The sequence below is a fragment of the Leuresthes tenuis genome, unplaced genomic scaffold, assembly GCF_036924035.1.
Source record: "Leuresthes tenuis unplaced genomic scaffold, fLeuTen1.0.hap1 SCAF_12, whole genome shotgun sequence".
Classification (NCBI taxonomy): Eukaryota; Metazoa; Chordata; class Actinopteri; order Atheriniformes; family Atherinopsidae; genus Leuresthes; species Leuresthes tenuis.
Window position 1 is genome coordinate 17,816,796 of NW_027325366.1, and position 14,499 is coordinate 17,831,294.

Consider the following 14,499-nt stretch of genomic DNA (forward strand, 5'->3'; position numbering starts at 1 on the left):
TTTAAAGCCATAAAATTTAAACAAGCAATAAAATTGGTTGGAAAAGCTGCCTCAGTTGTGCAGAAAACAGGACTGAAGCGCTTTAGTTACAGGAGCTAAGACGATTCAGAATCAGTTATGACACCTCGATTGCGTGCCTCTTTATTTATATTTTGGGAGGAGACACCCGGGCGCGAGGAGGGTTCTCAAACATCCCCAGTGCTGCAGTCAGCTGAGTTTATTGTAATTACTTTGGACTTTGAATCACTGTGCTGCATCTTGGTTTTGATCTCGGTCAGACAAAAAGGGCAAAGAAAAAAAAACAAAAAACATTTATTATCAGGATTCAATGGAATATGTATAACACTGGACATCTACAGCATGTCTATGCAGGAGCTGGACAAGAGAAATCGTTTAGTTAAAATTATAGCTCACTTTTTAAATACATCAGCTGTGTTATCAATTGTATAGATAAATGTATATGAGTCTTGTGTCAAAATGTGACTGCTGCACTTCACGCAATCTGTGAGTAATGAAAGAAAATCTAAAAAAAATTTGCAATTTCCTCCGGTGTCCCCTGTTTTTCACGGCCAATATTGCTTCCGATCTGCTGCCAGTTCGCCTTATTAGCCGTGAGTTGTTCCTGTCACTGCATCTGTAGCTCCTGCCACAAAATCTCCTGCTGTTCATTGATCGCGAACAGTAACACGTAAGGGGACAGAAGAGCAGATATTTCCGCCTCTCTTCCTCTCCAATTGTTTTGTGTGCAAATAAAGCACGCACCTGTGGATGCCGCCTCTCCAGCTGGCCCCTCCTCTCAGAGAGGGCTGTAAGGTGAGACGCTGAAACTCGGACAGCTTTGTTATTTACCGTCACAGCAGCCTGTTCTTTTTTTTTTTTCGGGGAACGCAGGTGAAATAACCTTGTTGTTGCAGGTAGTTTTTTTTTTTTTTACTTCAGTGGACTACTTCGCCCTGCAGCCCATGACGCACCATGGAGAGAGAAAGCAAAGGAGATGCAACGCAGCCTCTGGCACGTTCCAACGACAGTGACAGGTGAGCTTTAGTTGGCCTGTAGCTCTGTGTTTTGAAACCGATTTGACTTTTTAACCGTTACACATCATCAACCCTAGTTTTAGGTTTTTTCTTTTTGGTCAGACCCGACTGAGTGTGAACGCTTGCTGCTTCCTCAATGGTGACCTTTTAGTTGCATCAGCTTTCTTCCTCTCCAACATACTGTATTTGTTTTACTGTTTAAACTAATGAAGCAAAAACCACTCCGCTTGATTGTTCATGGAAAAACACAAGCTAATATTTGAGCTTCAATTTTGCTCCTGGCTCCTAATCCCTCTCAGAAGTAATTTGACACTTAACTATTCATCCAGCCAGGGCATTTGATCACCTTGCCACAGAAACTCTACCCAGTGGAGGCAGCTATAGAGTCGATGAACAAGAGAGAACGAAGGGTGGGGAGTAAAGTGTTCTTGTTTCATGGTGTTTATCAGCTTTGTGCTCTCTCTTACTTCAGGGTTGACCCCTACGGCTTTGAGAGACGCCATGATTTTGAGTCCTACAAAGAGATGATGAATGAGTACGTGGCTGTCCTCAACAGAAGGTCCATGAGATGGTCGAAGCTCCTTGAGGAGACGCCCCAAGTGGAGAAGAACTTAACAGGTACGAAAAGTGAATTAAAACGCGCTGAATTTGTTGTTTGGTCGCTCTGGGGTTACAGTTTTGCGATGTAACCTCGAAAATCTGTTTTGGAAGTCAAGAGATTTGTGCGGAAAGGCGTGCCAAATGAGCACCGTGCCAGGATCTGGATGGCAGCGAGCGGTGCACAGGAGCAGCTGGAGCGCAAACCTGGTTATTACCAGTCGCTGCTGGAGATGGAGCAAGACGCCAGGTTGAAGGAAACCATTCGCACAGGTGTGACAAAACTGTCTCCTCACTGCAATCCATTCTTCTGTCTTACCAAAAAAAAAGGAAGCATGCAATCATCAGCTCCTATTAATACTTCTTCTTAATTGACTCTTCTTGTTGCGGCAGATATGCATCGGACCTTTCCTGACAACATCCTCTTCCAGAGCAGAGCAGAGCCGGGGATGCAGAAGGCTCTGTACAATGTGCTGCTGGCCTACGGACACCACAATCAGACTGTGGGGTACTGTCAGGTGAATTAAACGACTCTTTTCTCACTTCCCGGAACATCGGTTTACCTACAGAACAAGACTGGGTACTTCGCTGTACAACACTGGAATGAGTTCAAAATAAAGCACTCAAAACGTGACGGAGGAGTTGACTTTCAGCCTTAAAGGATACCTAATGCCGCTTTTATGCGAACTGACACAATGTCCTGAGGTCTTAATGAAATGTGTGTGACACGCTTTGGTCAAAATGACCCAGAGGGACAGAGTGGTACCCCTTTTACTACCATGAATGTACACCCCCATCCACACTGGCCTGTTTTTAAGGCATGAAGTGACCACTCACTGCGTTCTGAGATACAGTCGGCACGGTTTCATGCACAGTTGAACTGAGCTACGGCCATTTAACTGGCCCACTGCCCTCGTAACAGTATACTTGCATGGGAGGAGAATGGAGTTATTAACTGTAGTCTGCCATCAGACAAAAATGAGACAAGCTTTATTGAGAATTCAGCTGAATAAATATACACATTTAGAGCATCTACGACCATTCGCATCCAGAAGTGATTCAACCCCCAGCCACATTATCTGGGTGGTGTTAGTTTGGCTTTGAGAAGCTTGACCTTTCACAGTTTAAGTCAGACGAAGGGGCTGTTTTGTACCTTCACAGAGGTATCCATCCGCAGCTCAGCTCCTCGCAGATGAGCAATACTTTCAACACAGACGAACAGGTGTGCAGTACTTCAAAAAGCTCCTAGGCTCCGGAGGTAACTGCAAAATGATCTAATTCTGAATCGTTGAAAGTTAGTGTTACCTGGGAGGGGCAGACAACAACTGATGTCATTATAAAGGGGGCAGAGCACCAAAAACCATCAACAGCAAAGAAGAACAGGTGAAAAGCACGGACAATAGCCGCCGTGGACAATCTTCTTCATTTCACACTGCATTTTCCACAGTAGAGCAAAGCTAAAAGACCAACAACAGCACTAGCACAACCAAGCACAGCCCACGGCTTAGATATTTCGTATGCTGCCCCCAAGTAGCAGAAAAACTCTAGTTTAGGTTGGACCGAATACATATTATTTTGCTAGTTTCATTTACACATACTGCATGAATGCAGTATGATTTGAACTTGGAGTTGAGTAGAGATAAAGGTAAGGAGGCTGGATATTGCAGATCCACTATAAATCATAACCACTCACTGAATGAGGCATTTTCAAACAACCTAAACAGCCCAAACAAAAGTGCCAGGGTTGTGGCTTTTTTGGAGTATTTGACTTAGTTGTAACCTCAAACACCCAAATAAATGCTCTGAGGCACATGTGTTGCCACCTCTTAGCAGTACAAACGGCATTAAGCCTAGAACTGACCTAGAACTTCCTCTCTTGAGATGCTTTGCCCTTACTGTGGCCTTCAGTTGCTGCTCATTTGTGGATCTTTCTGCCTTCAGAAGGGTCTTTAGCAGGTCAAAATCCCGCTCAATTATGATGTGTTTGCCTTAAGCAACTGCTGGACTGCATTTACTGTGTGTTTTAGGGTCATTATCTATCAGTACTGTGAATCTCAGCAGGAAATATGTCTGTATACACATCGGAATGTATCCAGCTACTAGAGACTTTCCTTTCCTTTCCTTTCCTTTCATTCTGCCTCTCGTTTGTCTTGATCTTTGTTTTGGTTCAAAGGATCACTTCCGGAGCTGTGCTGCTGTTGTAGATGTTTTTCCAAGCAGACCTACTCTGGCCTCTCCGCTCATGAACGCTACCGGTGGTTTGCATCTTGAGGCAAACCCTCAGTATTTCCATACTGAGCGTGTCTTCTCTGGAAACTTTCACAATGATTTGCCTCTCTTTGTGCGAGCGTTCTTGACAGCTGGACATTGTAGAGGATTTGGTCTTCCCCTGGGAAAGAAAGCAATCATCTGCATTAGCTGGCTTCGTGGTCTCCCAGGTCTTTTAACATTGCCAAGCCTGCCAGTACATTCCTTTGTCTTAAGAATGAAACAGATTTGGACTGATTTGGACACTAATCTTTATCTCTATGAAAAGTCTGTTTTATTTCCAGCCCAGTGATGACTTACTTCACTTGACTGACTTGTCTTTGGTCCACATACAGAGAGCTCTAAAGTTCTGATGTCAACTCAATTTTCTGATTACTTAAAATGGAGGCACCATACAATTAATTTTTTTTTCTGTTAAGCCTCTTGAATCAAAGGTAAAAGTCTGTCTAAATGTCTTCTTTATTTCGAATCCATTTTGTGATGTACAGAGGCTAATGTTTCCTCACATCCAGTGTTCTGAAATCGTGTTACGGTACCCCTGTAAGCTGTGGATAACGTGTTGTCTTTGGTGTGAAACTGCTCAGCACTAACTCTACCTTTTACTGTTGTTTTCGGTTCACAAAATCATATTTTAGGGAATGAACTTCATCGCAGGCTACCTCATCATCATCACCAAAGATGAAGAGAAATCCTTTTGGCTTATGGATGCACTGTTGGGCACAATACTCCCAGGTAGATTTGCTTGAAGGTTAGCAAACACAAGGTCAGCGGCTTTGAATACAAAAAACGGCGCTCCTCTGGCTCGGTTTACGCTGCATTCTGGTCCAGTTATAGTTATTGTAAATCACATATTGCGATAGTAGACTGTTTTCATGTGAACTTCAGAGAAAAGTGTGGCCTTTTGGGGCTCTCTGGCGCGCATCCCTGGTCCTGAAAATACTTCTGCCAAGGACACACCTTTACTCTCAGTCACTGGTCCTCCTGCAAACCTCTTTGCTTCTCACTCCTCTCTCATCCAGATTTATTTTAGGAATTAAAAGATCCTTCAAGATGGAAAGGAAAGATAGGAGGACCGAGGAGCCAGGAAACAAGAGTGACGCACAATTAGAAAAATGAAAAGAACCCCATGAGTACAACATCAGTGTCGTCCTTTTTGTTAAGTTGCCGTGTCCTCATACAAAAAACCATACCATATAACCTCACTTTATTCAAAGAACTACAAGGACCGGAGGCCAATTAAATGCACACGAAAAGCTCCACAGAATCCTAATTGGTTTGTGGAAGCTTGATGTCATGACCATGAGCTCCACTTTGAACCACCAGAGTTCTGCAAGAATCAACGTCTCAGTGGTTTTCATCAACTTTTCAACAGGTTTTACATGACGGCGTTTTGCAGTGAAAAATACAGGCAGAGGTTGAACAAACCTATGGAAAAGGTGAGATAGTAAAAAAGCTTTAATGCTATTTAAATTAGTACAGAGGTCAGATAATGTGGCAACCACATCTTAATGAAATAAAACCACCATTCGGAGCTCGCGGTTTCTGAAGGAGCGTCTACTGACTTTTTTAAAAAGGAATTCACGTTTTTTCGCGTCTGCACGTGCAAACTGGACTTTGACAACGTTTCCATCATTTCGTCGTTACCTTAGCTGTAATATAAAAAAATAAAAAGGTAGTTTATGCCTTGAAGTAGTTGGTGGAAGAGTTTGATGTACAGAAAAACTACAAGCAGTAATGGATGTTTAGCAGGTGTCATATAAATGTGTGATATTGTAGACTATTACAGCCCGGACATGTTGGGCTTGAAGACCGACCAGGAGGTCCTCGGGGAGCTGGTGAAGACCAAAGCCCCTGCTGTAGGACAGCTGATGGCCCAGTATCCTGGCATATGGACCCTGGTGGTGTCGCGCTGGTTCATCTGCCTCTACATCGATATCCTCCCAATCGAGGTGAGGAAAAGCTGGAGTTTTAACGGTTTAAGAAAGCGAGGGGCTCATGGGGATCATCTTAAAGGCGTTCCTTTTTGCAGACTGTTCTGCGGATCTGGGACTGTCTTTTCTACGAGGGCTCCAAGGTGCTTTTCCGCGTTGCCCTGACTCTCGTACTTCACCACCAGACAGAGATCCTGCGAGCACGCTCTCTGCCTGACGTGTGCGAGTGCTTCAAGCAGATCACCTGCGGGGCTTTCACAATGGACTGCCACACCTTCATGCAGGTGAGACGAGCCGCACGGTCGGAGAAGGTTGGAAAGCGACAAGCTTTTGCTCATTTTCTCCTTGTCTCGCGTTCTCTATTTTCGCAGAAGATATTCACAGAGCCCGGGAGCCTGTCAATGGCAACTATCAACAAGCTGAGAGAGAAATGCAGACGGCAAATCCTGGAGGAGGAATCGAGACGACCGTGACGTCTGGGCGGCCATTTTTCTCAAAGTCTGAATTCCAAAAACTTTAGAATTTTTTTTCCTCACCTAAATAGGTGACAATTGTTTTAAAGGGAGATACAACTAAAGAATAATACACCGGGATGCCTAATATTTGAATATTTTAACACAGAATTTTAATCACATACCAGAGGCAGACCAAACAGACTGAAATGCTGGTAATGGTGACTGATTAGCGTTACATCTGGGATCATTTTTGATTTATTCCACTCTAATCCAGCCCTTCTATTTATGTGGTGTGCTGAAGGTTCTGAGCTTTTTCTTCTGCTTGAAATAAGTTTGCTGCTGTAAAGACACCAATGACAAGATTTTAGATGTTTTTCAAAATGATTGGGTGACACAATTTTGCCATATCAATCGGGGCCTAATCAGATTTATTCAGTCGCTTTGGAAAATCATTATTTTGTTTTGTCTCATGTGCAAGAAGAGAATTAAAGAATCAAAACTGTACAGGAAGACTTTCCTGTGGCAACTACTGTCCCAATTCACAGAACTTCAGCTCATGTTTCACCTTTTTGTTGTTCACAGAAAACAAATAGTTTCCTTTGTCTGTTACCTGATATAAAAACATTTCTGCCACACAAAGTCATAGGATTTGGGGAATGGGAATTTTTTTTATAGCTCATTCGAGGGTGTTCCACACCTGCGTCTGGATACTGGAGTTAGAAATATGCGCCTCGAGTCCCTGACATGTCCGCTGACACGTTCCAAGAAAACAAAAATTCCTTCGTGGGAAATCAAGCTGTTGATTTCCGAGCTCAGGCGAAAGGCTCGTTGAGCTCTTAAGCTCCAGTTATGAACACATAATTTGCTTTAAGTGGAGAGTTCGTCTGACGAGTTAAAACAAAAACTCAAGTCGGCAGACATGGATTTGAAAACTCAAGTTTTAAAGCCTTGATTCTTGATTTAATAAATAAATAAAAGATATTGAGCCAACCATTTTTGCTTCCATCATGTTCTTTCTTTTAGAAAAGTGGAAAGAAAATGTCCAAATACACACTCCTGTAATAAACTTTATGCAAATTTCGATTGAGCGTTTCTGCAAATGACTTAATATTTAAATGGTACATGAGCCACATTTATAAACCACTTTACTTGCCTTTTATGAGCGCTCAGATTCACAGTACAAGTATCCAAACGCTCCAACTGATGGACAACACGTTGTACGGTGATATCTGTTACTTAAAATACCTTTTACTGGTAAATAGCATTTTGCAATCTAATCTAGCTCCTCCTTATACCCCGAGGCAGAGCTCCACATTTAACGGTGTTCAGAGTATATATTTGGGTGTCTGAAGGGACTGCCGACACAACTCCACCATTTGGTTTGAGGCCTTTGAGGTCTGAAAATCTCTCCTTCAGTGAGCGGTCCAGATTTTTGTGGATTTCTTCGTCACACTTCCAGCCTCAAGCACTACTATCTCAAAAGAGGCAGACCATGGGGAGAAGGGTGGAGTCTAAAACCTTCTGCTTTGAACAGAGGGGTGAAGACATGGCTGAGAAGGGAGCAGTTGTCTTGTCTGTGGTGGTGAGAATCATGAATCATGTAAGATATTTCATTAAGACTTCAGGAAGTTGTGAAAAGAGGCTTATCTCCTTTGTTTAACGGTTTTATTCTGACTTATATGAGGGGTTTTTTTCTGTAGCTTATTCTAGCTCAGTCTATAGAACAGTTTCTTCCTTAAAAACATTTCCCTTTTCCCGATTCGACAGCAGTTCCCCGATTTAATAAGACGAAAAGCTAATCAAGGTCCCATCTATAAAGACCTTTAACCCTCAAGTCAAACAGAAATTCCCAGCCTCGGTCAATCCAACACTTTAGCTCTGAAATTGAGCACATTTTCTATACAGAACACCTTCAGAGAGCTGGAAAAGCAAAGAGTAACTGTCTAAATTTCAGTGCGATTCAATCTATAAAACCTTACTATATTCACTGCCAGATAAATAACTTTACATACAATATAAAAATGAATAAATCCGTTCCGTGTTTACATCCAAACACTCTAACAAAGTAGTCCCTTTTCATCTCTATTCTTACACGTTAATGTTTGTTTTCTGTCTTATTCTGCTAATTTTAAATATCTTCAGAAGTCTGCCGTCAGATCTGAGCAAATCCAGAGCACGGACCGGCGTGAAGATGTCTCATTCTATACCTGTACTTCTCACCACTTCAAACAACCAGGAACAGGTCTTACCGCTGATGAGCTACATGAAGGCAAAACACAAAGCCGAGGAGCCTCAGTCATTCACCTTTATTGACTTATCCTTTAAAAAAAAGCCTGTTCAAACAAATCCATTAAAACAGTATTAAATCATTATACAGATGTTAAGATGAGGGGAAAAAAAAAACACCACCACACATAAATATCTTCTCCAACTTCAAACGACGCATTTCTATGGTAGTAACGGTACACAATGGCTATGTGAGACACGGGAAAATGTCCCGAACATGGCAGCAAACGGTGTCAGCGAGGGAGTGAGTACCTCTGCGATATTGGCTTTCCTTGAATCCCATCCATGTCACAGCTGCAAAGGCACTGACGAACACTGGCTTGAGGGTATTTGGCCATTTAAATTATTATACATTTCTCTGGATTTCAGTGCAACATATTTCCCTTCAGCAACAAAATACCCCAAGAGGGGTTTGAAATTTGAAGAAAAGAAGAAAAAAAAAGTAACACCCCCGGTGGACTATAATGAACTTGAAATGTCAGATCTGTAACGGTTCAGCTGGATTAAGTGTAACTAGCTGAAATATTCCCTTTATAGCAAACTTCAAATAGGGTGAGACCAATAAAAAAAAATGGCCACCCAAAAATGGACAAGAGAAGCTAAAGTAACACAACCCACTCAAATCTCAAAATCCCTCACAGTTCCTTTCACAGAAATCATAAATACAACACAGCATGAGGACTCTCATTGACCCTCTGATCAACATGCATCCCCTGCTTTACTTCATACCAGAGAAGAGGTTTTCTTACGTCATTACAATCCCCCAGCAGAGTCCCTTTTTATTCATTTTTTTTTTAGGAAGGAGTGTTTCAGCTCAGAAAGCGCATGTCTACTTCCACAAAGTGATAAAGACTAGTGTTACTGATGAAGGCAAAGAACAGCAAACACACAGTGAGACGAAAGATGGAGGGTCAAGAGGGGAGCGGGAGAAGGGTTAAGTCTCATAAAACAGTGGTTAATTTCAGGGGTGGGGATGGCGTCCCCTGGTAAAATGAGAGTGGCTTCAGATGGTTTGGTACCCGGCGTGGCTCCTCTTCCTGCCGATGAGGTAGGCCAAGAGCACGATGAGGACAAGACCCGCTAAAGCCGCTCCCACTATGATGGGGATCAGCATGTCATCTTCATCCAGCTGGCATTCCTCGGCTACGAAAAACAAACAAACCGAGAGGCATGAGAGGAAGCCGGAGTCAGAGAAAGAGCGCAGGTGATGAGCGTTGTCACTGAGCTCACCTGCTCCGAACTGATCTCCCTTCAGACCGAAGGGCTGCACCTGCACCTGGAAGGTGTTGATGGACAAATTCTGAGCCACGGTCAGGGTTTGCTCCTCCCGGCACATGTACGAGCGTCCCAGGGTTCCCCGCAGGTAGTTCAGACTGCTGTTCTGAACTGAGAAGGGATCTATGGCAGAAGGAATCAGATTCATTTAAAGGAAGAAGCTTTTTCTGGTGTTAAACACGAGATGGAATCCATAATCCCATCTAAACAGGTTTGAGTTTCACATATGTCACAGTTGCTTGAAATATAAATAGGATTTTTAGAAGCCGTTTAACCATTTAAACATCAAACATATTTTCATCTATGTGCATAAAACTGTTGAATAAATGCTACCCTCACACAGTCTTAAACATCAAATTCCCCAAAGGTGGGATTTACAGCAGCGCGTCCATTTCTGCTGTAAAAAGCAAACACTTTATTGGTGTCAGAGCTGGTGAAACATGTCTCCTAATCACATCGATGAGAAGCACGCTCACCTTTCATGTCGGGCACGACTGCCTTCAGAGTCACCTCGCTCAGGTGGTACTTATCAGACGTAGTATTCTGGAGACAAAAGGCAAGACCATCATGTCAGCGTCACCGCACATGAGCAGGTCTACTGCCATCTAGTGGGTTTCTGATGAAGTACAAGGCGCTAAATGTCCCACGAAACAGTCACTCACCAGAGTGAAGACGAAGGTGAGGTCGGTTTTGTCTCCGTCTGTTGTGAGCCGCAGGCGGGCGGTCTCAGGTTCGCACGAGCCGGAGACCTTGGTCACGTTGGGGTTGAGGTTAAAGACATCCTGCAGAGTCTGTAAAAGAAAGCAGGACGACCTGTGAGCGAGGCGATAGCTGCAGCTCCAACTCAAAAAACAAGAACCAGCAGGTTTCATAAGGGCACCTTATTCTGGGAGATGGAGCTGAAGGAGATGTTGAGCTGGATGCCCATGTACGCCAGTAGGCAGGTGGTGCCGTTGCTGCTGGTGACCCGGTACATTCCTCTTTCAGGGCGCACGGGGTCTTTGTGCGGGGCAGCGGTGGTCTGAGGCGGCGGCGGCAGGGTAACGCTCGCAAAACTCTGATGCAGGGCAGCAGCTGCAAAACACATTCACTTAGAAGTTCTACAGAGACTTTGAGTGGTACTCATTTGTCAGGTTTTACGAGCACCACGTTTATTTTCATTTTTCCCCTCTATCAGCACAAGACAACAAGGTATCAAGCTTTGGTTCATCAAACACATCTGAACTTTTCATCACTAATTACAACAAAGCTTTTGCTCATATAGGATCAACCAAAAATGAAAAAGTTGGGAAGAGCAATACCCCAGACCGCTTATGAACAGTTCCTCATGCACACTAATACAAGCTGCCAAAAACAGGAGGTATTCAACTCATTTATACCAAACAAAAGGAAAAAAAGGAACTGATCTCCAGCCTCTGCCAGCCTGAACTACTGATCACAGATGTAAGATACCAGCTGCAGCTGTCATTTTCACAGATGAGTCTTTGCTCCCTAAAACTTCCAAAAGTGGGAACATTTCTTCAACACCCAGATGGTCGAACAGTCAAAAACCACAGTCAGCGTATTTTGTATTTCTAATCATATATAATAGACATACATTTGAATTAGCAACCAGTCAGCTGCGCTCAACTTTATCACAGGCGTGTTAGTCATGTGACACTCTGTTGTGAGAGGTGTGGAAAGTCAGGTGATGAACAGACGTAGCTGCACACAAACAGGTGACTTAATCTAAAGGTTTTTTCAAGACGTGCCGCTAAAGTGACTGAAGCCTTCAGCTTTTATAGATGAGCGGCGGTGAAACTTCACGACGCCTCACGTATACAAATGCATCGAAATAATGCTGCATTTGGAATTCTACTGCAGTACGAAAGCGCCAAAAGCATCTCCAAACGGTGTCTCACAGGCACAGGAGAGAAATGTTCAGTTGCATTTTCAAAGATTCTGGGTCGTTTCCTTTTTTTTGTGAGGAAAAAAAAAGAAAAGAAAGAAAGGTTTATCTTTTGTTTGTACAAACCAAACACAAATAAATCGAGTCTTTTACAGGTGACGTAAAGTCGACTTCAGCACAGCGGCTGCGTTGTCGATATTGTTGGAAAGTAATGAGCAAGTAAATAATGTATGAGAGAAGAAACTGACTTTACTCATACATTCTTAGCACCACGTCCAAGCCTCTGATGTATGAAGCAGCGCCTTCATCCAGCCCGAAAATCAGGTCCGCCGTCACCAGCGTTTCAAACAAGCCGAGGTCTTACGAAAAGCCTTTTCAAGCAGTCGTTCTCAGCGACTTACACAATAGAGAAAATCTCAGTTCCTCCCATCGGCCCAACCCTTCTGTTTTGCAAAACGAAGGCACCTCAATGTATGACTCACAATTTCAAGTCGGGCTGCATGCATTGGACTTCTTTTAGGACTAAAAACTCAAAAATGCCGAGTAAAACGATCAACTCAAAACAACATCAAGCTTCTTTTTTTTTTTTTTTTTTTTTTTTATTATATCGCTACATGACACAGAGGGAAACCTTTTGTCCAGGCCTCGTTGCTGTGTCTGCTGTTAAACGGATTTTTAAAACCTTTACTATTCAAACATGGGGGTTTGTTGCTGGTAAGTGACATGCGGGCATTTGGAATGACCGAAGAGCAATGTAAGGATTTGGCTGCAACTTTAGCTTTTGGTTGTTTTTCTTTGATATCGAGACACGATAACCGAGATGTGACTCACTGAATCAAAGCAATCTAAATCATAAAAAAAAGACATGTTAGATGAACTGCGTCAGCCTGGACTAATGGAGGAGCAGTACGTAAACACAATGGAGTACATTAGTGAGGCCAATGGTGCACTAAGGTATTTATTTCCTCCAAATCCCTTCAGACGAGTAGGAACGGCTCTCACCAGTTTATCCGCTGGCCCACTGAAACAGACGAAGAGTAAAAGTCCTTTTTTCAACTTTCAAAAATAGCATTTTCTACACACACAACTATCCTAATCATTAGAGACCATTTCCTTACAAAAGCATCACGTGTGATTCTGAAACTGACAAGAGCGAGTTACAGAAAGATTAGCGAGCTCTGTTCCAGCGTTACAAGAAAGAAAACACTCATATTTATCAGATTTAAGGACTCTTGGTACACAGAGATTATCTTCTTATTTTTCTTCATTTGCAAAGCAGGGTTTGTGCTTCCGCAGTAAATGCTAACCAAATATTGGATGATGATACAGCAGTTCTTGATCAATAGTGGTGATGGCGAATTGGCCAAAGTGTTCTATTTCCTTACTTCCACCCCCCTCTAGAACCGATTTAAAGGTTCCCTGGAGGTTTATTAATCTAAAACCCAACTGGGTCAGCGCTGTTCATCTTCAACACAGCAAATAAAACTTGGTTTATATTGGTTTTTATTTGATTTTCTATTATTGTGTCAATCAGCCATCCACTCAGTGCAGGCAACATACTTGTCTTCGATTCGGTGAATCCAGGAGACCTACAAATGTCCTACAGAACTTCCAGCAAAGCTTCACAACAGAAGTTACAAAATCACGATTGAAATCGTTTCAAAATGTTGAGAGCCGCCTTGAATGCGACGGGATATCTTTATTTGTCACAGATTATCGCCCTGATAGCCACGGCAGATATGAGGTTAGGCTAAACTGGGTTTAGGAATGAAATCGTGAACAAAGATTACCTTAATATCGAACCAGCGGACATATTGTTTGAGAGTAACCAGGTTTAAATGTTAACCGTACACTTTTGTTGTAGCTGTGACTCAACTCCATTCAAGTCCAAACGTTTTACATGGGTTTCAACGTGAATTCACCAGGCAACAGTGCGTGTTAGGACATAGGAAAGTATATCAACCTAATTGTATTTTATCATCAAATCAAGTCTTTATGAAGCAAGAGACGTGGGCAGGGTCGGTTGGTATTCACGTTGCCTTTTTAGCACACGGTTAAACTATTTTAAAGCAGGTTATCTGCGACCTTCGGAGTCGGTAACGTTTGCTGGTCTTCTTAAGTAAACCGAACACATACTCACCTAAAATCAAAGGTAACGTTAGCCCCAGACACCATGACTGACCACTAGCAATCTGCGTCATGTTTCTTGTCCGGACGAAATCACAGCAGCAGCAACAACAGCAGCAGCAGTGGCGGCGGCGGTAGACAGAACGCAGCTAGTTAGCTACAGTTAGCAGGTGTTGTGCTAGCTAGGCTAACGTTAGCGTCAAAACAATAGCATTAAAAAATACACCAAAAACAAAGATGAAAAAGCCTTGCTGTTGATAGCAGAACCCACAAAGGTTTCTCGTTACGAGTCTTAACTTTCTTCACGTTTGTGTAAGCACGCTGTTAGGTTAACTGAGCTTGCCTTTGACACTTATCACCGCCGCCACTGCAAACACTGACATCAGGGTCATGTGACACTCGGTTAAGAAACACCGAGAAAGTCACGTGGTAGAACACAAACAGCTTTATCGCATTCTGTATGAGAACTAAAGGCAAACATTTTTTCTGTGGCGTAAGAATGACTCGGGCCTTTTACCTAGATAAATGTATAATAATAATAAATGCCCCCATTTTTCCTCGTAAAATAGAAGGTCTACTATTATGAGTTGCATTAAACTGGCTCTGATTAAATCTGCTGTTAGTACTTTAATAGCATG

The 14,499-nt window shown here is 42.9% G+C and overlaps 2 protein-coding genes across 2 annotated transcripts; one reads left to right on the top strand and one right to left on the bottom strand.

Moving 5' to 3' along the window:
• Positions 1-742: 742 nt before the first annotated feature.
• On the top strand, positions 743-7,206 carry LOC140319157 (growth hormone-regulated TBC protein 1-A-like). The gene is made up of 8 exons (XM_072396744.1): positions 743-1,034; positions 1,507-1,652; positions 1,746-1,904; positions 2,025-2,149; positions 4,535-4,631; positions 5,676-5,848; positions 5,929-6,114; positions 6,202-7,206. The coding sequence occupies exons 1-8, from the start codon at positions 973-975 to the stop codon at positions 6,301-6,303; spliced, it is 1,050 nt and encodes a 349-aa protein (XP_072252845.1). The 5' UTR covers positions 743-972; the 3' UTR covers positions 6,304-7,206.
• A 1,374-nt stretch (positions 7,207-8,580) lies between these two features.
• lamp1b (lysosomal associated membrane protein 1b) lies at positions 8,581-14,252 on the bottom strand. The gene is made up of 6 exons (XM_072396746.1): positions 13,875-14,252; positions 10,727-10,920; positions 10,509-10,637; positions 10,323-10,389; positions 9,802-9,969; positions 8,581-9,714 (listed from the first exon to the last, which is right to left on the bottom strand). The coding sequence occupies exons 1-6, from the start codon at positions 13,933-13,935 to the stop codon at positions 9,575-9,577; spliced, it is 759 nt and encodes a 252-aa protein (XP_072252847.1). The 5' UTR covers positions 13,936-14,252; the 3' UTR covers positions 8,581-9,574.
• Positions 14,253-14,499: the final 247 nt, after the last annotated feature.

Coding starts and splice junctions, on each gene's coding strand:
- lamp1b (XM_072396746.1), bottom strand. CDS start 13,935: ATGACGCAGATTGCTAGTGGTCAGTCATGGTGTCTGGGGCTAACGTTA. Junction 10,638..10,726: donor GCTCCATCTCCCAGAATAAG/GTGCCCTTATGA, acceptor TTTCTTTTACAG/ACTCTGCAGGATGTCTTTAA. Junction 9,715..9,801: donor GGGAGATCAGTTCGGAGCAG/GTGAGCTCAGTG, acceptor TGTTTTTCGTAG/CCGAGGAATGCCAGCTGGAT.
- LOC140319157 (XM_072396744.1), top strand. CDS start 973: ATGGAGAGAGAAAGCAAAGGAGATGCAACGCAGCCTCTGGCACGTTCC. Junction 1,653..1,745: donor AGTGGAGAAGAACTTAACAG/GTACGAAAAGTG, acceptor CTGTTTTGGAAG/TCAAGAGATTTGTGCGGAAA. Junction 4,632..5,675: donor GTTGGGCACAATACTCCCAG/GTAGATTTGCTT, acceptor GTGATATTGTAG/ACTATTACAGCCCGGACATG.